The sequence below is a fragment of the Aspergillus pseudotamarii genome (assembly GCF_009193445.1).
Source record: "Aspergillus pseudotamarii strain CBS 117625 unplaced genomic scaffold BDV38scaffold_49, whole genome shotgun sequence".
Lineage (NCBI taxonomy): Eukaryota > Fungi > Ascomycota > Eurotiomycetes > Eurotiales > Aspergillaceae > Aspergillus > Aspergillus pseudotamarii.
The window spans coordinates 48,581-68,680 of NW_022475063.1; the positions used below are offsets into that span (position 1 = coordinate 48,581).

A 20,100-nucleotide genomic window follows, 5' to 3' on the forward strand; every position below is an offset into this window, starting at 1 on the left:
TAGTTAGAAGCATAGGAGAAAGCAGTAGATCGAAGCTCTAGCAACACTCATCTCATAATTGGAAAGTCGATCTTCGAAATCAATGTACAATACTGTAATAAACCTAAAGTCCTGGCTTTGTATCCCCTTGACAGAGAATGCGGGAGATGTCAAGATAGATCATTAGAAGAAAATCAAAATCAGAAATAAATAAAAAATGAATAAAAATTAAAAATAGAAATATAAATAGAAATAGAACTAGAGCTAGAAATAGATTAGAATTTTATATACAAAGTAGCTGTAGGAACTCAAGTAGGGGTTAGAATGTTGTACCACTTCAGTTCCGGATTTGGTTTCACCGGCTAAACTATCAAAACCTATTATTATTCGACCAGCGCATGAACTGCATCTTCCCGTCAACCACAGTCAATCAGCGTACTATCCGAGAGCTCCCGTTCTGCAACAAGTGTAGTCATGCTCTCTTAACGTATGCCACCGTTACATTCCTTGCGTGTCTCAGTTGCAGCCGTGTCTCACAAGTAATGTATAGCGCGTGTATACGTGGCTCAGAGACTCATCTATTACTGTCTGACAGGTATACACTGCTGCCGTTCAACGAACTTGTCGCGAACTGGTGTGAGAGTGGAGTTTAGACAAGACACTGCTGGAGAAGGTGCTTGCATTATTCCCTCTGTGGTCTTATGCGTTACTTTAGTGAGTCCTGTACATACAGACGAACACTGCATCGACGACGAGTGGTTGTGAATAACCTTGTCCGTACGATGGATTATAAGTCAGGAAGAAGACTGTTCACTCACCCTGATGAAATCCATTCGTCCTTGTCACGTCAGAGATGTCCTCGGTTTCCTCTTGCCCACTCCCACCCAGTCGTTGAGACTGCCGGTCCATCTCAGCAAACAAACTCTTATCGTTATGAGTCGGCTCTAGACGACTCTGCTCGGGCGTATCGCACGACTGCTTTGCGTCACTTGAGTGAAGATTCCAGGCCCCTCTCGTGGGATCACCCACAAGTAACCCAAACTGGCGGTGGCCACTCGACTTCACCCTCGCGGCCCGTCCTAGTTCGGGCCTATTCCGGCGGCCCTGGGGATAGTGCGAAATCGTCAAAGATGTCTCTACGGCGGTCGTTCCCATTCGCAGGCCGCGCTGAAACCTCAAGGCGAGGGCCGGACCTTCCTTCAGACGAGGACTTCAGCATCGATGGCATCATACGGGCTATTGAACCTAATATTCGCCATACCTTGGACTCAATTGGGGAGATCTGTGGACGGAGTAAGCTCAGTTTAGCCAACGAATATGGTAGCCATATAGCACCCCTAGGCGAAATCCGGGCACCCCCTGGCGGCCTAATGCCCGTGGACGAAGCTAGCTCAGAACATGAAAGACAGGCTAACGACAATGTGGTTATTTACGATGATGACCATAGCGTTATGGACGGGAAGAATCACCCCTCACCTATGCCATTTGGGTTCATGGAGAATGCTCGGCAAAGTAGAGCGTCTCGTAACGCAGGATTTGACCCCATGCTACCATTTTACAGTGTAGAAGTGTCGTCCGTTCAAGTACACCCTGACACTCCACGGTCGATGGGCTTTAGTACTATCTTGGATTCGGCTTCTGCGTTGGGGCCACTTCCTATAACGCGAGAGATTGCATCCAGGCCAAAGTCATGCGGCCGGGTATTGCTGGCAACGAATGCTGAATTGAGCATAGACGATCGAAGACGACTTATTCAAACACCGACCCTTGTGTCTGAGGTTCTTCTAGATGCCCAGGCCGATGGACGCCCTTTGGGAACGGAACCTCATGCTATTCAAGGCCAGCCCCTCTTTGACATCAGCCTAGATTCTGATATAGCGCGAAGGAGCTGGGTTCTGTCGGCAGTAGGGTTATCTGTGTTGACGGATGTCTTCGGCTGGCTAAAATATGCTGTGCGCGACGGGTCTAATTCCGGTCAAACTCAGCCAACAGCGGAGATGAGATTGCGCGCAATGCTTGAGCGACAGCAGGACCCGGACTCTTCTGGAGTATATGCAAATGATGATTAACGACTTTTGTTCTCTATGATGTAAATGTATCTACTTTTATTGGTCACAGCTGGTGGTGGTGATGATGATGATGATGATGATGATGATCCACATTATGAAGGATAAGTACAGTCATTGATGATATTTCACAATTATGACTATGATAAGATGTGTGATAAGTATTATGTGAATTTCTCCAGCTTCTGCTGTCCTCGTGCCTCGTGTTGTTCGGAGAAAAACAGCGACACAGTGAATCAGACACAGCGGTGTCTAAGAAGCAATATAAACTCCAGTCTCATATGCAAAGGTGGTATAATAAACATGAGAACAAGCCCTCTTAACAATGAACCCAGACCAGTAGGAACCATGAAGAAAAGACTAGTTCGCCATGCCACCCTCTATCTCAGATAGCAGTGTTTTCGCAAATCCCTCAAACCGGGAATATGACCAACAATCCTTATATCTTTCCACCAACGGCCTTTCATCCATCACCGCATCCTGCTTCTGCTCGTGTCTCTGCCCCGACTGTGTACCGTCTGCATCTTCATCGTCACTCTCGTCAACCACCTTCCCCTCCACTAACTCTCCAAACTGGATATCCACCGGCACAGCGCCCAAAAACTTCACGCCTGTCTCCTGAGCCATTACTTGCCCCCCACCACTCGAAAACAAATTCGTCACCTCCCCACAACACGGACACGTATAACCCGACATATTCTCAATAACACCTAGCATAGGAATCTGCGTCTTCACACAGAAATTCACCTCCTTCCGAACATCAGACGTCGCAACCGCCTGGGGCGTGGTGACCAAAACCGCACCCGCCAGTCTCGGCACAGTCGGCGACGCAGCAGCCGGATTCGTGGTTGCCGATCTAAGCAACTGTTCCGCTAAAGCAATATGTTCATCACTCGTGCCAGGCGGTGTATCTACGAGGAGGTAGTCCGTCTCCCCCCAATAAACGTCAGACAGGAACTGTCGGATCATGGCTGTTTTCTTTGGTCCGCGCCAGATGACAGCGTCGCCGCGATCGCGGAGCAGGAACCCCAGTGACATGCAGCGGAGCGATCCTCGTTGTGCGCCGTCGTTTGCAGACGCCGGATGCACTGTTACGGGGACCCAGCCCCCGGGCGCTTGGGTGATCTTTGCATCTTCGAATCCCACGAGACGGGGGATCGAGGGGCCTGTTAGGTCGATATCGAGTATACCGACTGACTTGCCTTGTAAGGTGAGGGCCAGTGCGAGTTGGAGGGTGACGGAGGATTTGCCGACGCCTCCTTTGCCGGATAGAACCTGTGATTGTGATTTATGTTAGTGTCTATGTTACTTGTTATAACCTGTTTAGTTTTTATGGTCAATATGCCCGCTATACAGCCAGACATCGCTTTTGAACCAAAGATGATCGTTATCGATAAGCGATGAGGGGCATATGTTTTTCTTTACTGTTTTGGTTTCTAAATGAATTGAGTGAGACTCACCAGCACAATATTTTTGACGCCGTCTAGAGGCATTTAGCCGGTAGCAATTGTTTGTCTCGGGGGTAGTAGTGAGGGATATCAGATTCCATGCATGGTTGGTTTGAGTTGCTGATAAGATGGCAAAAGCCGATTTCGCCGCGGGATTTCTGCGTCATTCTGCGGAGTGGATTTATTTCATTTTTGCTTATCAATCATTCCATCACTGATTGACTTGGAATCGTTCCCATTGGGTGGTCTGTTCGCCATCTCTCCATTTTACTTAAAATACCTATAAACGCCCACTGTATATAATATCTACTCGGGGGGGTTCTACAAGGGGGGATTTAAACAGATCAAGGTTCTGAAATCGTACAACTTCTAAGGTCCTAGCGTCAGTCATGGTCATTACTCAACATGGAATCTTTCATTAGTGCTCTCGGGAGACAAGTCAATGGTCTAAATTGCTTGCTATCATGAATCATCCAACAACTTCGAGTCTGGTAGAAAACTGTAACGTTCTCGACCCTCGGCTTCAGACTTTTGAAAACAATCGAGCCTGTCCCACCCAACCTGTGTAGTCTATAATGGTGGACCATGTGTTAACTCTTCATTGCCATTTCTGTACCACGACACCTCCTCGCCTAAACTCGGCCAGATCTCCAAGGGTAGCCGTCTTGTCAGTAAGCTCTTTACTTGGGAACGTGGTCATCAACACCCAGGGACGGCTCTGGCTGCCCGAACTGGCAGCAGAGACAAACTGATAGACATCCCCGATGGTATGCGTGGTGTTGAATCGGGACGTCAGGCGTGTTCCGTCACCGAGACGAACCTGAAGGGTGACAATCGGCTGCGATTCATCCACACTAGGCTTGGCAGGCTCTGAGTTGATCTGGCCGGCAGCAGGGGCAGTCGGAGGAGTTGGCGTTCTCACACCCGGGGTCGGGCTTCCTAGACGTTGTCCATGACCAGCGAAAGGCTTGTATTTCGGCTTTGGTTTCACATATTTCTCCTCATGCTGTTTAATCTCCACATCGACCTCCTGACCCGGTTGCACATTCATGATGGAAAGGGGAGCGCGACCCTGGCGAATACCATCGAGAATTTCCGCGTTTCGGGGGTCATCAGAGTGGTAAAGATCACCGTCGTCCACAGAGAACCCATCAGCCCAGAAGTGTAGTGTCCGCTGAACGCGCTGTGGTAGTCGCGCGGCAGGTTCGTTAGGAACATCAATGACCCGACTGGGGGTGTCATCGCCGCCGAGAGTGCGAGCGGGACCTGTAAAGAAGGACCGTCGGGGTTCCGAGTTATCCGATGCTGGGACTTGAGACCTAAGAGATGTTTAGCCTTTCACGACCTACACAAGTCTGCTTTACAGAATCGCCCTGACTAACCGTCTTGCTTTTTCGATGATCTTCTTCTTGATATCATCGGGGTTCTGCACAGCTAGTCCGGACTTTTCACCACCAGCAAACAAATCCTGGTTCACTGCGTCATCTTCCTCCTCCGAGTCATCACCACCACCGGAGGAGAAATCACCCAGTGTCGCGAACTTCTTTTTCTGAGCGGATTTGCGTGATGTGGAGGATGGTTGCGGGGTAAAGGATGGTGACTGAGAGGAGCTGCCACCTAGGGACCGGCCTGCGGACGGCGCAGATTCACTTTCTCCAAGAGTCTGGCCAGCACCTGTGTTTCCCTCCTGTAAAGCTTCATCCTGTTCGGCAAAGAATTCAGTCACCGCGGCCTCAAGATCCCCTCCATTGGCTGCGAGGTACTCCTGTGCCTTTGAAACAAGACAAGTTAGCGACGGATAGATGTATGCGCGAAAGGGAAGAGAGACTTACATGCTCAGGACGTACTCCGGTCATAGCACAAAACTGAGAGACGTCCTCATCTTGAATGGCGGGATTACGCTCCATGCTGACGGTATACTAAAAACCCAGCAGCTTGTAGCGTTATCAGCTAGTTTCAGTAAAAGCGCGGGGGAATTTGTGGTGAGACCAGAATCTTTGAAGGAGGGACTAAATAAGGGGAATCCGAGTGAATGGAGTGCAAGATATGCGAGATGATGCTTAGTTCATCTCCGAGAAAGCTGAAGAACAACAATCGAGGGACCAATGAGGTACGTCACTGTTACCTGATTGGTCATCGGAAGAGGGGATCTTCCACGGCTGCCTCAGGAATCAGTGAGGGACATTTGCCTTCCATCTTGGGGAATGAAGTTCGTTCTTTTGTTGGAGCATATAATGGATGGTAAATCTAACTATCCCTACCCAGTATACATAAACAGAAGTGGATGTACGACTTAGTGCCCTACACTTGCTACGATACACAGAACTACAGGTGGCATCTCAGTCAGTACTCTCAGTGCCCAATCATCGCCGTTTGTTCCATTGGGTCCCCATCGTAGTAACTAAACCGATTGGAGAGAGTATTACTATAATTGCTCAACTTCTTAGCATAAGTGCAGTACTAAAGTGACGCAACAAATCATGCAATGTTCCCTTGTGGATGGGGCGTCATGATACCCTGAGTAAAAATACGACATTTCTTTGTTCGCCAGCTATGACCTTTTCAGTTAAAAGCATTAGTTTTTGGTGTTTCGTTGAAGCGGCATGCAGTACCTGATTACATAACCGGTCAGGTGTATCCAAGCATCAACATATATGACGAGGAAGGTATTAGAAAAATGCAATTCTAGCCAGATCCAGCAAATCCTGGGACGGTCATAATTTATGCCAGAAAGGGTTTAGAATCCGATCCCGTCTCTTTGAACTTATCCTTTCGAGCCAAATCACTGCCATTTCCCGTTGATCCTCCCCCCTACGACCAATCTCCGATCCGCACTCGTTGGTTGACGGCGCGTTCTTCCTTTATCCCCGCATCATGGCTTCGGGTGACCACACAAGCTCGAGCGGCGAGCTCTACGAATCCGGGTTGACCGTTCGTTCAGACTCGGAGAACTATTCGGCCAACAATGAGTTATCCGAGTCGACGTCGAGCTCCCCTCTGATCCTCTACAAACCCCCTACAATCTGGAGCATCTTGCGAGGCGCTGCCATCAATCTGGTTCTTCCCTTCGTGAATGGACTCATGCTGGGCTTTGGTGAACTATTTGCACATGAAGCAGCCTTCCGCCTAGGATGGTCTGGCACAAAGGTACTGTTATCTGATCGGTTTCTGCTGTACGCCCCTGGCTGCAAACGGGGTTTCCGCATACTTTCAAAGGACCATGCTAATATTGTAATCTTGCCGCCAGATCTTCCCTACCTATCGGAGACCAGCGGGGCCTGGTTTGGAGGTTCGAGAAGTTCCATCGCGGAGGAATAACAGCTTGCGAGACACGGCGTCTTTGGAATAAGATAGGTGCTGGAAGCTCACTATAAGACTCTGCGACCGCGCTCACACTGAAAAGCACAACAACAGAAACAGAATTGTTAGCAAGATTCCTTGGTTATCTTTTACTACAGCATGGGACGTATACGTGGGAATTATAAATGTACATAGATCCTAAGGCATGAGTAGTACTTGTACTGTCTGACTGGATGGCGTCTGGCGAAGCACCCCGAGTTTGGCATGAGAGCGATGACTTAGCTGCAGCTGTATAATCCTCTGATTGAGCGACAGCTAGTCTACCATCATCATCATTATCATTACTATTTTGGCCGATATATTGTACCATTTATATAAACAAGCCGGTAAAAGCCTGGGGTTCTCCGGCCGCCCGGCAGAAAAACCGGGCTTGGCGCAAAAAGTCCGATCAATCGGCCGTTGTCGCGCTTCTTCCCTTCAGGAACGCTATCCCCAGTGCATAGTTCGACTTTTGTCTTTCCGTGGGCTCTAATTGCAATGATGCTGGGAGGAGCTGGCCTGAAAGGGCGTGGCGCTATGCCTGCCATTGCCCGGCAGCGATTGACTGCCTTCTCACGCTCCAGTCGATCGGTTCGTTTAATCGGGATGCGTTCTCCCCCGTCGGCAAATACTAAACATTGACAGATGTCTTCATTTCGCTCCCATGCTTCGGGATTCCCTGTACGATATGGGAGATTGAACCAATCGCTTACAGGAAACTTGTCCTGGAGGCCTGCCTCCTCCATTCATCATGCCTCGGCTGCACGATTCAATTCCACCACTTCCACTGCCTCTGCTTCGACAGCCACTGCTGCAACCGCTGTGGACACGGCCGCACCTGAACCAGCATCCGATCTTTCTGACTTTGACATCACCGCAATTCCTGAGAAGGTTGGATACCTGAAAGACCTAGGACTCGACTACGGCTGGGGCCCTTCGTCCATGATTGAATACTTCATCGAGCATTTCCACATCTGGGCTGGTTTTCCATGGTGGGCTAGTATTGTTGGAACGGGTCTTTTGGTCCGTTTGGCTCTGCTGAAACCAATGCTTAGCGCAGCGGATGTTTCCACCAAAATACACAATTTGAAAGATGTTGTTGCACCCCTCCGGGCCAAGATGGCCCAGGCTGCAAACGAGAAGAGGCATGCGGACATGATGCAAGCGAGAGCGGAGTTGCAGCAACTCCACAGTGCTCATGGTATTAAGTTCTACAAGACAATGATACCATTTATCCAGCTTCCTTTGGGTTTCGGTTGTTATAGAGTTGTCAAGGGAATGACTTCTTTGCCAGTGCCCGGATTGGCTGTGGAGTCCGTCGGCTGGATCAAGGATCTCACGGTTGCGGATCCATATTTTCTTCTTCCAGCTGCTACAGCATTTGCTATGTATCTGTCTTTCAAGGTATGATCGGGTATGCCTCTATACTCCGAGAGTGGTAAAGCTAACTATTGTTACAGAAAGGCGGAGAGAACGGTATGAACCAAATGGCGAACTCCCCCGTCGGCAGAGCTGTTCTCTACGGAATGCCCGCCCTTTCTTTCGCGTTTATGTCCTTCTTCCCTAGTGCCCTTCAGCTCTACTTCCTATCGACCGGTGTGTTTGCTTTGGGGCAAGCATACATGCTTTCCTCTAACAGTTTCCGGCGTTTTGCCAACATTGCAATTCCCAAAAAGCCGGTAGAAAACACCGGAATGTCACCCGAGGAGCATGGTAGAGCGATCCGCATGATCCTCGACACCCAGAAGGCGGATAAAAGTATGGAAGTGCCTACAGTAGAGGAGGGCCAAAAGCTTAGTTTCGTCGACCGTACGCTCGATAGCGTTAAAAAGAATTACGATAATCTTACAACGGATGTAAAGGGAAAACTAGACTCGGCAATGGGCAATGAGCCCAAGAAAAATGCAGACGGGTCGCTGGCGGAAGCCCCTCGGCTCAGCGAGAAGGACCGCAAATTAGCGGCAGACTACGAGCAGAGGAGGAAAGAGGAAGAAGACTGGAAACGGGAGGAGAGAAACCATGCGCGACGAGAGGCCCACCTCAGAGCTCTGGAGCTTGAAAGGGAGAAGGCTCGTTCTGCATTCAAAAACTCCAAGCAAAGGTGAGCACGAGGTTATGCCACATAGTCGGCCATCTACATATTGAGACTCTATTTCATTGTATAATATGGCGTGTACCATTCAGCTCTCTGTTTTATGTGTTACTTAGAATGAATTTTCAGATTAAATAGAACATCCACCCTTATAGGCCGTCTCTCAATTGCGCAGGCTACTTGTTAACAGGTTGAATGTTGGAACAAACGTTTGATACAATTTTTTTTTCTGGCGGCAACAATGCCATCGACCAGTACACTATACTGCACCAAAGAGAGCTCGAAATGCAAGTCTTCTCCAGAAGAGTAGTGACCCGTGGTTGCATGACAAGGAACCCAACCGGAAAACACCTGACCTTGGACGACTGCTGGGTTGCGAGCATGTCAGGGGAGCTGAGGTTAAGACTCAAAGTCATCCACCGGGGACACCATTTCCATGCCCAGTTCTTTGATCCAGAGAGTCGTCTCAGGACTGGCGAGCTTTCTCTAGTCCATGTTAGTGTACGGATCGTCTTTCAGATTAGATCCCTAGTCGTACCGCGACGAGATCTTTCAGATGTGGGTAAAATTCTTCAACCTTCAGCTCAGCACAAACCTGTCGCCGATCAGGATCCATGTCAAGCCTGCATGCAGAATCCGCTTCACGTACCTTGACAAGACCATCCGTGAAATTGGCGTGTGGATAGAGAGCAAGTTCTGCGCCAGCAAAAGCGTCTTCGCGTTTAAGGAAATCCTCCATTTGCGCCACTCTCTCCGAGAATGACTGAGTCTCTAACAAAAAGCGCCTCATCAACGTGGCAGAGGATACATCAAGGCTGATAGTAAGCCCGTAGCCACAGATCTAATGACACGGTTAGGAGAGTCTCAGCACCTGGGGCTAACTCACACTGGTGAATTCCATGAACTGCGCATATGACCTGGGGAAGGCCTCGATCAGAAACACTCTCTGGTGTGCGTTTAGATGCTTGGATATTTCTGTCTTCAAAAGAAGGCTGAGTATATCGTCCGGAACGGTTCCGTTCTCGTCCATAGTGTGTTTCACTACAAGCCACTCGTCCTCGGGGCCGGTGACCTCTAGACGACTAACGATCTCCTCGGGATTCAGATGGACAAGGCCCAGGTCGGCAGCCAGCCTGGTCGCAATAGTACTCTTTCCAGAGCCTGGACCTCCTGTGCACTGATAAGATGAGGCCGCTTTTTTTTCTAGGGGCACACTTTCAGCTCACCAATCAGGAAGACCACTGTCGCGACCTTCGAATTATCCTCTGGACCCGACAGGGGTTTTTTCCCCAGCGGGACCGTAGCCCTGTCTCGAGGATATGCCAATTTATCGTAAGCCCAGCTGCAGGCTCCCCAGAGCCCAGAACAAGGCAGGGTCGACCAGAAGTGTCGGACGACACTCTTCCTCCTGACTGGGTAATTAGACACATTGAGCAGCAGTTGAGAAAGTACGGCCATGAAAGACTGCAAGAGACAAAAAAGAAGCATGTTTGCCATCATGTGAATGATGGGCCCCACCGCGCACGCTGTATAAGATTGTTAGGGTGAGGTCCTTGTTTGCTGTGATGAGTTTTACATCTCATTTACACAGCGTCGCTGACTCGTTGCTTAGTCGCCTTGACAATGATGGCCATGATAGTACATTGCTGAGACCAGAATCCCTTCATCAACATTCCCTTGACAGCATCTTTCTATCTGATTCTCATCGATGAGGATACTTAGGAACTACCTCTTAGTGAACAACTGCTCTGGTGTCGTTCTCTTTGGTGAGCTTACAAACGCTGATCTGAATTTCGGAACAAAGAACTGAGTGACAGGGTAGGTATAGGAATAAGGACTTCAACAATTACCAGTGATCTGTAAGACAAGAAAGCCTGATAGACGGCTGAGCCTTCCCCTCATCCTACCCAACTTATGTCTAATGCACGGGACAAATCTAATGCTTATTTAGGATGGATTTGGAAGACGAATATAACGGTTACGTGGTGCAGTGGCTCGAATTGCTCGTCTCCACCATCATAATCATCCTTATCGTGGAGGTTATCCGGAGGGGACTTATTCGTCTCGACGAACAACGTCTGCGCCGTCATAAACTACAGGATGCCAGGGAGCCCATGACGCTGAGAATCATCCATCTTGAATGACTGTGGCGCTACTCCTGATCGGCGTTCCGATGCGAATTGCCCTGATTGATATCGTCCTGTTCAGTATGGTGGGTTTATAGTATATCTTTTCTTTAAGTTCCCCAACTGTTTAAGGCCAACGGAGGCTGATCTGATTCGGCAGATGGGGCAGGCAGTTTTCTATCTTTTGGAGGTGATATTGTTGTGTCCGATATGGCTTCATGAGTTTGACTCGGGACGCGATAATTTAATGGTTTAGAGGAGGGGAAATATGGTGTTTGGGTGGTAGAGGATTGGCAAATACTGTACTATTTATTGGTCATGGCTGGCTATCTTGAAAAAATAGTTAGTATAGTATTAAATGTACATGAAAGATGATCGGGACTTCGGCACAAGGCATACTTACGGAGTCCTACTGGGTACTAAAATAAAACACTTCAAAGGACAGATGCAAGGTGATTGGATCTCACACAGTCAAGCCTTGAGTGCAAACAAGACCATTGTAATTACCAATACTGACATGAATGAAGATCTTCCAATCTCTTACTGGAATGGCGATAGTTTTCCCTCTGATTGGCAAATGCTTCATGCACGTTGATTCAAGGCGTCAGCTCAGCAATCGCTTAGCTTCTCCTGAGTCCTGCCATCCCTTTCAGATAATAAATCTATTAAATAGTATCTGACACTAGAAACTAGATTAAATTTGACAGACAACCCATCCACCCCCCACCTCGACCAGGGTTACCAACCTCTTGCACTTCATGGTTCCCCATATATCAACCGCCAAAAACAACCATGACAAAAGCCGCCATGAATCTTCCGCCACCGTTGTATCTCTTCTTCTTCTTCTTCTCTCTCTTAATTCAATCAGTCTCCAGTGTCCAAACATGCTACTGGCCCGACGGTACACCAGCAACTGAGGATGTCCCCTGCTCCGACGACAAATACGCTCCTTGCTGCCGCTCCGGGAATCTCTGTCTCTCGAATAACTTGTGTCTAAACGTCGCCATTCAACCGTACGTCCTGTCCCGGGGCGCCTGTACAGATCCGAACTGGAACTCGGATAATTGCCCGCAGTTTTGTAGTATGTCTTAATCATTCATGTCATATTGTCGGAAGACTCAAAACGATCCAATGCAAACTAACCAAAACCTCCCTTCCCCCTTCCCCCCAAATAGCAAACGTCTCCCGCAGCTCAGGTTCCTCTCTCTTCCCAGTGGGCCTAAACAGTAACAAACTAGCCGAATACTGCTGCAATGACCCCGTGAGCAACGGCTCCGAGGTGACCTGTAGTTCTGATTCGGGGAGTCCCTTCTTCGTGCCGGACGCTACCCTTGTTGCTGGGTATGCGGTGCTGGCGAACGTGTCGTCGTTGAGTGCGTCGACGAGCGCGTCAAATACTACGTCGTCGTCGTCGTCGTCGTCGAGCTCGAACTCGAGAGATGTCGCTATTGGGGCTGGTGTTGGTGTGCCCTTGGGTGTTATTGCTCTGGGAGCGATCGCTTGGGCACTCTGGGAGAGGAGAGCTAGGATGAAAAGTCTTCCTGCTGCCGCTACTACTGCCGGCGGTGGTTGGGTTGGGGGGAATGGGGCTGTCCCTTCGTCTGTGGCTGGGAGTAATTCGATGTATGGGATCCAACAGCAGGAGACGGAGCAGTGGAAGAATCCTTCTCGTCCTGCGGAATTGACCACGTCAGCTAGGACGCATGAGTTGGCATCCTGATGCATTGCAAGGCGTGTGCATACTTTATGTCCCGTTCATGGTCGTCTCACGCTCGGAGAAAAAGCTCTTTCCCTCACTCGATGAATTAAACGTTAGATTATGTCATTAAAGATCTAATATGTACTATTATATTTGAGCCTCTGGACGCGAGGAAATGCCGGGAGCACAGCGTGGCCCCCGGCGCAGAACTCAGTTGAGGAGGCTGAGGAGGCTGAGGAGGCTCAGTATTGCCTTGTTGCGCTCATTGATATCTTGGGAGTACGGGTTAAGGAGACGCGATGTTATCTCTGGTATACCAGGAGTGGGTCGGCGGCTTCCACTGTTCCTATGTATGCTCAATCACAGATGATTCCCAGATCGATTTGACCAGCAGAACATTGCAAGGAGGCGCCGTGGGCGAGAGTACCTTTTCAAATTGAGAAGATAGTAGCTGCTCAAGCTCCAGACACTGAAAGTCGCAAAACGACCATAAGTTTGTTTCAGAATCCGAGTGGTTGCGGCCTTCGTCACGTCATAAAGAGATCTAGATCGAGAAAGCACTGCTCTTTTTAGCGGAAAATGCGTCGTCCGCCAACGCTGCCTGCTCCCCACGTCACCGATCCCCGAACTCCCAGATTGCCCATACTCAGTCCGGAGAACCCGACCCCGCCTCCCTCTCCATCCCGCTTCCAGCGTCGTAAGGCCTCTCGCAAATGCGACGGAAGTAGTTGTCCCCGGTGAGGATTAGGAGGCATCTTGAATATCCTCTCCCGTGTAGATTGTGCAGTGCCGTTCACCGCCTGCTGCGAACTTGCTACACCGGATGGAACTGGTGTCCCGGAGGCACGTGTGGGAGGGAAAGACGAGGAATTCGAGGATTCTTGTTTCACCTGAGGTAGTCTGCCGGGTCCCGGCGTACCGAGACCTGGAGTGCCAGGAACCGATGCATTCGCAGCTCGCGCCATTGTCGCGGCCTCTTCAGCCTCAAAAGCAGCTATCGCAGTCTGATCGTGTGCCTCCGCCCATTCAGCCTGCACCGTCCGAGCCTTTTCAATGATCTCTCCTGCAAACACCTTCGTAAATCCATTGATCGTAGTAACCACACTCGCCGGCACGGATTGTGATAGCGCATGATTCACAATACGTCGCAAAGTCTCTTTCCTCAGTTTCGCTCGTTTGAACAGATCGTACCGCTCAGACTGTAAAGGATTAAACGCATCGACCAGCAATCTATATCAACCAGTTAGCATCTTCACCTTGGGGACACAGAAGTCACCCCGACAAGCAAATAAAGAAGAGAGAAAAAAAAAAAAAAGAGGATGAACGACATACGCAAGATTTTTCTTCTCAGCCTCCGTATCCGTGGTCCCTTCCTCTCTACCCAATAATTCCCCTTCATCCTCGAAATCCTCATCATCATCCCCATCATCTCCGCCTCCGCCGCCCGTCGCACCTGCTCTCACAGACCCTTCTGCATCAGCAGACGACCGCATCTCCCCTCTCGCCGCATCCTCCCTCTCACGCTCCTTCTCCGCCTTACTCTTACGCCCACGTTTCTTATTCCGAAATACACCGTCCGCGCTCGTGCCCCCTAGGCTCCCAGTGAAGCTGCCCGTCACACTGCCTGCATCGCTAGCAGCGCCGTATGCGCGTGAATCCGCGTCGATAGTCGTCGGAAAGGAAGTCTGACGGAGTGGGTGCATGCGTGGTCGTTTAGGGTTGGTGCCGAGAGGTTGGGAGGCGGAAGATGAGATTGAGGGACGTTTTAGGGGATTTGTCGGTGGTGGTGATGACATGGTGAGTTATTCTCTGTGGATTCGGGGTACGCGTCGATTTCGGGGGTGGATGTGTTGAAGCTTATGGAAATCGCTCACTTGGTGTTGATTTAAAAGTTGATGCATGTATCGAAGGTTCACTATCAAAGATCCGATAACTGATTTGACGCTTGGGCACGCTAGTCCGTTTTGGGTAATACTATGCCTGGGGTATCAAGTATCCAGTAGTACTGTATTGATGGACACCCAAGGCATCGGCCAACGAAGAATGACCAGAAGAGAGAGAAGAGGGGATCGCTACTTCTAAAATAGTCGTATGGGACGTGATTATTGCCGCTACGGGAAAAGATCATGGGGGCTGGTGAACCCTTGTTCAGGTCAAGTTGCTGACATACCAAATGATAAATTGTTAAACCGAAAAACCGATCAGGCCAAGGTAAGTACTCAATGAACGTCAGAACAGTAGCTTGAAACATTAAAAACCCGACAAAACTGGCTCTGTAATAATCCAACGAAGCAATAAACAGTCACGGAGGGTAAAAGACAGTAATAACAAAGCGATGTAAATCCCGATGAGTCAACAGATCGCACGACGGATGAATTGACGCCCCCTAGATGCGCTCTTCTCCGAGCCGAGGGGCCCCCCCTTTCCAGTCAAGCCGCTCATAGTAGCGGAAGACAAGATCATAACCATCCAAATCGTGAACGATGCGATCCACACGACGATATCCTTCGATGTGCTCCATCTGAGACTTCCGACGGGCCGCCTGTCGTTCGATGTACTTGGCCTCGCCGATGCCGCTCAGCTCAGTATCACTGGGCTTGTTTTCAAACAGAGTCACAGTGAAGCGACCCGGCTTGAAGATATTCACCACCTGCTTCACAATACCTGCAGTGGTCTGGCCGTTCTGCGAATGTGGAACATTGGTCTCGAAGGACGCATAGGAGCAGTGGGGCTCGGGCGTCACATGCACCGTGAAGTAGTGGGTATTGGCCTTCGGGTCCGGAGTCGGGATGACGCCGTTAGCAGAGAAGCCGCAGGGAGTAAACAGGTAGGCATCAATGCGCGACTCGGGGAACTTCTCTTTAGAATAAACATCCGAAAGACCACAAGACTCGGAAACAACAGTTCCCAAGGCGTGGCCTTCCGTGGTCAGTTCCGGTGGCAAAATGCGGGTTCCATCTGTGTCCTCCAGATCCATGTCTGAGTTGTTGCTGAACACGTCGACATGGTCGTTGTTATCCTTGTCAAAGTTGCGGTAGCGCTTCTCAGCGACAGCGGTGGCATTTTCAAGATAGAACTGCTTCGCATTCTCTTCGTCCAAGTCGGTCATCAGCACCTCAAGCGTCTCATCATTGGCGTCACCTCCCTGAGGCAAACCACCTTCTGGGATCTGGAGAAACTTGGTCTCCGTGACCTCCTCATCACCCTTAGGGCTGGCCGGAGGTGTGAGCAAGGTGTTGGGTTCGGTTAGGTACAGGTACCAATGCTCGCCGTTCATCTTGCCAATCATGTAGGCGCTGCCATTCAAGAAGAGCCTGTCCATAGTTCGCACTTCGTCCCGCCAACTGCGGTGGGGGCCACGCTGGCGGTCAGGGAACAGGAAGTTCTTGCGACTGTAGAACACACGGTACGGGGCAGCTGCAATACCAACCCCACCGGAAGGAGCCGCGGACTTGGGGAAACCGGCGAACAGAGCAGCAATCTCGAGAATGCGGGGCAGCCCAGAGAGCAAAGTGGTGGTGCCACATGTCTTCAGGATGAGCTTGTGAGGCCAGACGAACATGCTAGACTCTGACAGAAGGTAGGCATCGACGTCCTCGGACGAGACAATGGAAAGCACCTGGCAATTGACGAGATCCAGCATGTCCTTCCAGACCTCCTCCGGCACTGCCTTTAGTCCGGTTGGTTGAGACGAGCCCAATTCATTGGCGGATGGGGCAAACCAGACCTCTAGCAGCTTCTCGGGTCCTGTGTCTCATTAGATTCTGCATTACACTGTTGGATCATGATTGTGTGTGACGTACCTTCGAAGGCGTTGGTGGAATCAAGATCCTGTGTCACCTCATGGTTAATGGTCAGAGAGGGAGTCGCCATAAACGATGATGGGGACTGCGTATAGTTCTTGGGAATCCCGATGTAAACCATCTTGACTAATTAACAGTTGAAGAGGCGAACTGATGGCAATAATATGAATTGGAGATGTGCAGTGAAGCGACGCGCTCGATTCGTGGACCGTAGACAAGAAAGCCTAGGAAGCACTATCTGCTGCCCAGACGAACGGGGGGGATGTCCGCCTGAGAGAGAAGGCCCTTAACGAGTCGGGAGAAAGTGGCACACAGCCAGAAAGGTAGGGTCCAGCAAAAGCCTTGAAGGGCTGCTAGGGAGGGCGGAAAGAGAGGGAAAGGAGGAAAATGCCTCTGGCGAAAGGAATGGTGACTATCAGCCGCAAACCCTCGTACTGGAAGATACCGATACCGGTAAAAGTATCGGGTCTAGCAGACGAGGATATCTGCCTTTCTAATTGAAAAAAAGGGAAGTTGGAGAAAAGTGGGAAGGCGTAAGTCGCGTTATCGGGGCCTAGGTGCCAGTGGGATTAGTATGGCGACCACACCAAGACCATCACCATCAGGGGACAACCTACTTCGCAGGCTTAGACAGGTATCGCAGTAGATCCTTCGGGCTCATAGAAGGCTAAAATGCAAGAGAGCTCAAAGCAGCAAGTTGTCGCGAGACGCTACGAGTCTGGACATCTGCAAGCGCTCACGGAGGAATTGCCCGAGATCGAGACTAGTTTATCAATTGCTCCAGTGAAGAGGAGAGAAGAAGTGCAAGAGCACCGGTGGAATCGAAAGACAGAAATTTATGTTGACGTGGGGTTGAAAAGGCGTGCAGGTGAATCCTGATATTTATTGCCCTCTTTCTTAATTGCTGTTCGGTGTGTGGGCCCGAGAAAAAGTCGTGGGGCGCAAAGCGACGGGAGTGGTTGACGCTTTTCGGTTTAGTTCCAGCTTGGGTTGGGCTCGTTCGCAGAATCCGAGAGAATGAAACGAAGACCTAAAAAAGTCAGAAACAAAGTAATACTAATGTTGATCTTTTATTCGGGACACTTGGCGTACCGTCTGAACTACGAAGAGAATATGTTAAGTCTTTCCACTCACATCGGTCGGGGGGTTGGTGTGGAAGAAGATCGATCGAAGCCTGATCTGGAAGAGTGGAGGAAGAATTACTACTGGTGGTCGTGCGACACTTCCTCGTCTCTGCCTTTTTTTTTTCTTTTTTTTTTCTGGTTTTTTATCCCTTTTCTAACAAACACCCTCCCCCGGCTTAGGCTCCCAAACGGTGGGCGGTGAACAAGGCGGGCTGAGTCAGCCCGGAAGTGACGTCGGTCAGGAACGCGGAGAGGCGGAACTACTTCAATCCAATTACTACGGACTTACATCTATGCACAGTACTAGTAGTAGTTACTAGTAGTAGTACGGAGTAGTACATCGATCGATCAAAAGTGGCGGACGTGCATAGTATGGTCAAGGTTCAACTGCACCCAACCCCCCTTCAATTAATTGACTCATTATAATACTAATCGAGAGGAAATCCAATGAGAGTTTTTTCTCTGCCAAAAATAAATAAATAAATAATAATAATAATAATAATAAAAAGTCAAATGCTAATTGGTATGTATGTATGATTTGAACACCGGTAACATCGCTCTCCCCAACGCCGAAACAATCAAATAACCCATCCATCCCACCGCCAATGTTCTGTGCTAGGAAAAAAACGAAAAGAAAAGAAAAGTAACCCAGAATAAAAGGGGGGAAGGGAGGGGGGACAAAGATAAGAGTATTCAGCAAAAGAGGGGCCTAAAATCTACACTTCTAGGATCGCATGCACCATATCAACCTCCCCCGCTTCGCTGATCTTGGCTGCGAGAAATTCTCCCACTTTACCATTCAGGCGCTCGCGTAAATCCTCTGTAACGACGCCATTGTGCCCATTGGCAAGTGCCGTCCGTCCCTCACGCAAAGTGCCGAGGACCCCAAATAAGACGGCGAGCACTTTCTCTGCTTCGGGCCGTCGCGGATTCTCTTCCGCCATACCGTCTTTCAGTAGCGCTCCGTAGGTCGGTAAGTTAGGCAGGATCAGGACCCGCACGGCCTCCGCTCCCCCAACAGCCTGGAGACCAATAATGGCTCCGTAGTGCGCCCCGAACGGCTTCGACGGGTCCAGGAATGTTTTCAGGCACGACCGAGCTAACCGTGGCTTGAGCGTGTGTGAGGAGTGTGAGTATTTTTTGGCAATGAGGCCCAGAAGAGATGCGGCCAGCTCACGGAGCGCGAACTGTTCGGACAGGTCTGCATTGCCTCCAAGCTGTCGACCAATCAGACCGGTCAGGATAGGAGGAACAAGAGATGCAACCTAAGGCGTCCACACGTTAGAAAGCCCGTACACACGGGAAAGTCGGAGGCAATCTCACATAAGGATCTACGTAGAGTGATTTGTTCTGCACCAGAGCCTCCGCCATGCGCATCACCTGGGCCAGGACGAAGATGTCTTTCAGGCCATGCGTGACCTTTTCAGAGATAAATTGTACAAAGTACGGCACTAGCTGGTGGAGGCCTGGGTCTTCCCTCAAGCTCGAATAGGCCGACGTTCTGTACTCCTCGCTAGACTCGTCCAGGAAGGCGTTGCAGACCTTTTCGAAGTATAATTGTAGTTCCTTGGATAGCACATGCTTGACCAGAGGCTTCACGGCAACATTCCCACTACCACTCATTGCTGCCAATGTAGAGTTTGCATTAGGGCCCTTGGACATTAATTCAAGGTTTCTCGAGTCCGCTGAGGTAGGATTCTGAGGGATCGACGGCTGTACACCTTCAACGGCCAGCCAGTGTGCTAATAAGAAGTCAGTGAAACATCAACACACACCTTAGCTGAAAATGTCAATACCAGTAAAAGAGATCTCCCTGGGAACCTTCGGCAACGGTGCATTGATCAACTTCTCAAAATCCACCTCCTCATCCTCCACGTAGAATAACGGCTGCCCTGGTCCCAACGACGCCTCCCCGAACCGCAGCGGCCTTGTAGACTCATATCCATATAGCGGCTCCACGTCGAGCACACGCAGAGCCTGCGCTATGTCCTGTGTAGTGAGGAGAGTGCGCCGGCTGTGGCGCATGAACTTGAGGGCTTCTTCAAGCACCTGAGCGATACGATATTCCACGTCGCGGGCGAGGTTCTCGGTTACATCATTGTTGAGGTTGACGATGCCGACAGACTCGGCCACGTCGCGGATATTATCGGGATTCCACACGGACATCTTGAGTTGTTCGGAGCTGCTGGTCTGGCGGGCTGATGGTAAGCGCGTGACTGACGAGGCCAGACTTTAGTCAACGGAAGCTCAGGGGTCGTCTGCGATTCAAGAGAGTAATCGGATTATCGCAAACAGTGAGAAGATCTGGGGAGGGTGAGGGGCATTCTGGTAAAAACCACCAGAAGTACGACTGCTGGGTACAGCACGGAGCGGTGATCAGCTTGTGGTTCCTGGCACTTTAGGATGAGCTTCGGAGGTATGAAG

At 50.1% G+C, this 20,100-nt stretch overlaps 9 protein-coding genes across 9 annotated transcripts; 5 read left to right on the forward strand and 4 right to left on the reverse strand.

Moving 5' to 3' along the window:
- Positions 1-354: 354 nt before the first annotated feature.
- Positions 355-2,110, forward strand: BDV38DRAFT_253663 (uncharacterized protein). The gene has a single exon (XM_032055259.1). It carries the CDS (start codon positions 681-683, stop codon positions 2,046-2,048), a length of 1,368 nt encoding a protein of 455 aa, XP_031910894.1. The 5' UTR covers positions 355-680; the 3' UTR covers positions 2,049-2,110.
- Positions 2,111-2,405: 295 nt separating this feature from the next.
- BDV38DRAFT_273226 (protein phosphatase regulator SHP1) lies at positions 2,406-5,400 on the reverse strand (the record flags this gene model as incomplete). Its single annotated transcript, XM_032057641.1, has 5 exons — positions 2,406-3,304; positions 3,506-3,560; positions 4,110-4,812; positions 4,876-5,264; positions 5,326-5,400. 5 exons carry the CDS (start codon positions 5,398-5,400, stop codon positions 2,406-2,408), a joined length of 2,121 nt encoding a protein of 706 aa, XP_031910895.1.
- Positions 5,401-6,053: 653 nt separating this feature from the next.
- BDV38DRAFT_146909 (TOM13-domain-containing protein) lies at positions 6,054-6,889 on the forward strand. The gene is made up of 2 exons (XM_032051555.1): positions 6,054-6,640; positions 6,741-6,889. The coding sequence occupies exons 1-2, from the start codon at positions 6,368-6,370 to the stop codon at positions 6,840-6,842; spliced, it is 375 nt and encodes a 124-aa protein (XP_031910896.1). The 5' UTR covers positions 6,054-6,367; the 3' UTR covers positions 6,843-6,889.
- A 328-nt stretch (positions 6,890-7,217) lies between these two features.
- BDV38DRAFT_253675 (membrane insertase OXA1) lies at positions 7,218-9,206 on the forward strand. Its single transcript, XM_032055260.1, has 3 exons — positions 7,218-7,423; positions 7,478-8,236; positions 8,293-9,206. Exons 1-3 carry the CDS (start codon positions 7,331-7,333, stop codon positions 8,935-8,937), a joined length of 1,497 nt encoding a protein of 498 aa, XP_031910897.1. The 5' UTR covers positions 7,218-7,330; the 3' UTR covers positions 8,938-9,206.
- A 117-nt stretch (positions 9,207-9,323) lies between these two features.
- BDV38DRAFT_285412 (adenylate kinase family protein) lies at positions 9,324-10,421 on the reverse strand (the record flags this gene model as incomplete). Its single annotated transcript, XM_032060482.1, has 5 exons — positions 9,324-9,410; positions 9,463-9,519; positions 9,574-9,765; positions 9,811-10,094; positions 10,151-10,421. The coding sequence occupies 5 exons, from the start codon at positions 10,419-10,421 to the stop codon at positions 9,324-9,326; spliced, it is 891 nt and encodes a 296-aa protein (XP_031910898.1).
- A 409-nt stretch (positions 10,422-10,830) lies between these two features.
- Positions 10,831-11,432, forward strand: BDV38DRAFT_253679 (uncharacterized protein). Its single transcript, XM_032055261.1, has 2 exons — positions 10,831-11,136; positions 11,211-11,432. Exon 1 carries the CDS (start codon positions 10,877-10,879, stop codon positions 11,066-11,068), a length of 192 nt encoding a protein of 63 aa, XP_031910899.1. The 5' UTR covers positions 10,831-10,876; the 3' UTR covers positions 11,069-11,136; positions 11,211-11,432.
- Positions 11,433-11,842: 410 nt separating this feature from the next.
- BDV38DRAFT_285413 (uncharacterized protein) lies at positions 11,843-12,770 on the forward strand (the record flags this gene model as incomplete). The annotated part of the gene is made up of 2 exons (XM_032060483.1): positions 11,843-12,131; positions 12,226-12,770. The coding sequence occupies 2 exons, from the start codon at positions 11,843-11,845 to the stop codon at positions 12,768-12,770; spliced, it is 834 nt and encodes a 277-aa protein (XP_031910900.1).
- A 276-nt stretch (positions 12,771-13,046) lies between these two features.
- Positions 13,047-14,840, reverse strand: BDV38DRAFT_146992 (transcription initiation factor TFIID subunit 11 family protein). Its single transcript, XM_032051556.1, has 2 exons — positions 14,082-14,840; positions 13,047-13,979 (listed from the first exon to the last, which is right to left on the reverse strand). Exons 1-2 carry the CDS (start codon positions 14,543-14,545, stop codon positions 13,319-13,321), a joined length of 1,125 nt encoding a protein of 374 aa, XP_031910901.1. The 5' UTR covers positions 14,546-14,840; the 3' UTR covers positions 13,047-13,318.
- A 295-nt stretch (positions 14,841-15,135) lies between these two features.
- Positions 15,136-19,842, reverse strand: BDV38DRAFT_273229 (S-adenosylmethionine decarboxylase; the record flags this gene model as incomplete). The annotated part of the gene is made up of 5 exons (XM_032057642.1): positions 15,136-16,496; positions 16,980-17,041; positions 18,397-18,941; positions 19,000-19,418; positions 19,473-19,842. The coding sequence occupies 5 exons, from the start codon at positions 19,840-19,842 to the stop codon at positions 15,136-15,138; spliced, it is 2,757 nt and encodes a 918-aa protein (XP_031910902.1).
- Between the last annotated feature and the right edge of the window lie 258 nt (positions 19,843-20,100).

Bases quoted from the DNA above. Each gene is read 5' to 3' on its own strand.
- BDV38DRAFT_146992 (XM_032051556.1), bottom strand. From the start codon at position 14,545: ATGTCATCACCACCACCGACAAATCCCCTAAAACGTCCCTCAATCTCA. The intron at 13,980-14,081 runs GTATGTCGTTCA...TGGTTGATATAG, and splicing joins GCTGAGAAGAAAAATCTTGC to ATTGCTGGTCGATGCGTTTA.
- BDV38DRAFT_253679 (XM_032055261.1), top strand. From the start codon at position 10,877: ATGGATTTGGAAGACGAATATAACGGTTACGTGGTGCAGTGGCTCGAA.
- BDV38DRAFT_253675 (XM_032055260.1), top strand. From the start codon at position 7,331: ATGATGCTGGGAGGAGCTGGCCTGAAAGGGCGTGGCGCTATGCCTGCC. The intron at 7,424-7,477 runs GTTCGTTTAATC...AAACATTGACAG, and splicing joins TCTCACGCTCCAGTCGATCG to ATGTCTTCATTTCGCTCCCA. The intron at 8,237-8,292 runs GTATGATCGGGT...CTATTGTTACAG, and splicing joins CTATGTATCTGTCTTTCAAG to AAAGGCGGAGAGAACGGTAT.
- BDV38DRAFT_253663 (XM_032055259.1), top strand. From the start codon at position 681: ATGCGTTACTTTAGTGAGTCCTGTACATACAGACGAACACTGCATCGA.
- BDV38DRAFT_146909 (XM_032051555.1), top strand. From the start codon at position 6,368: ATGGCTTCGGGTGACCACACAAGCTCGAGCGGCGAGCTCTACGAATCC. The intron at 6,641-6,740 runs GTACTGTTATCT...TCTTGCCGCCAG, and splicing joins TAGGATGGTCTGGCACAAAG to ATCTTCCCTACCTATCGGAG.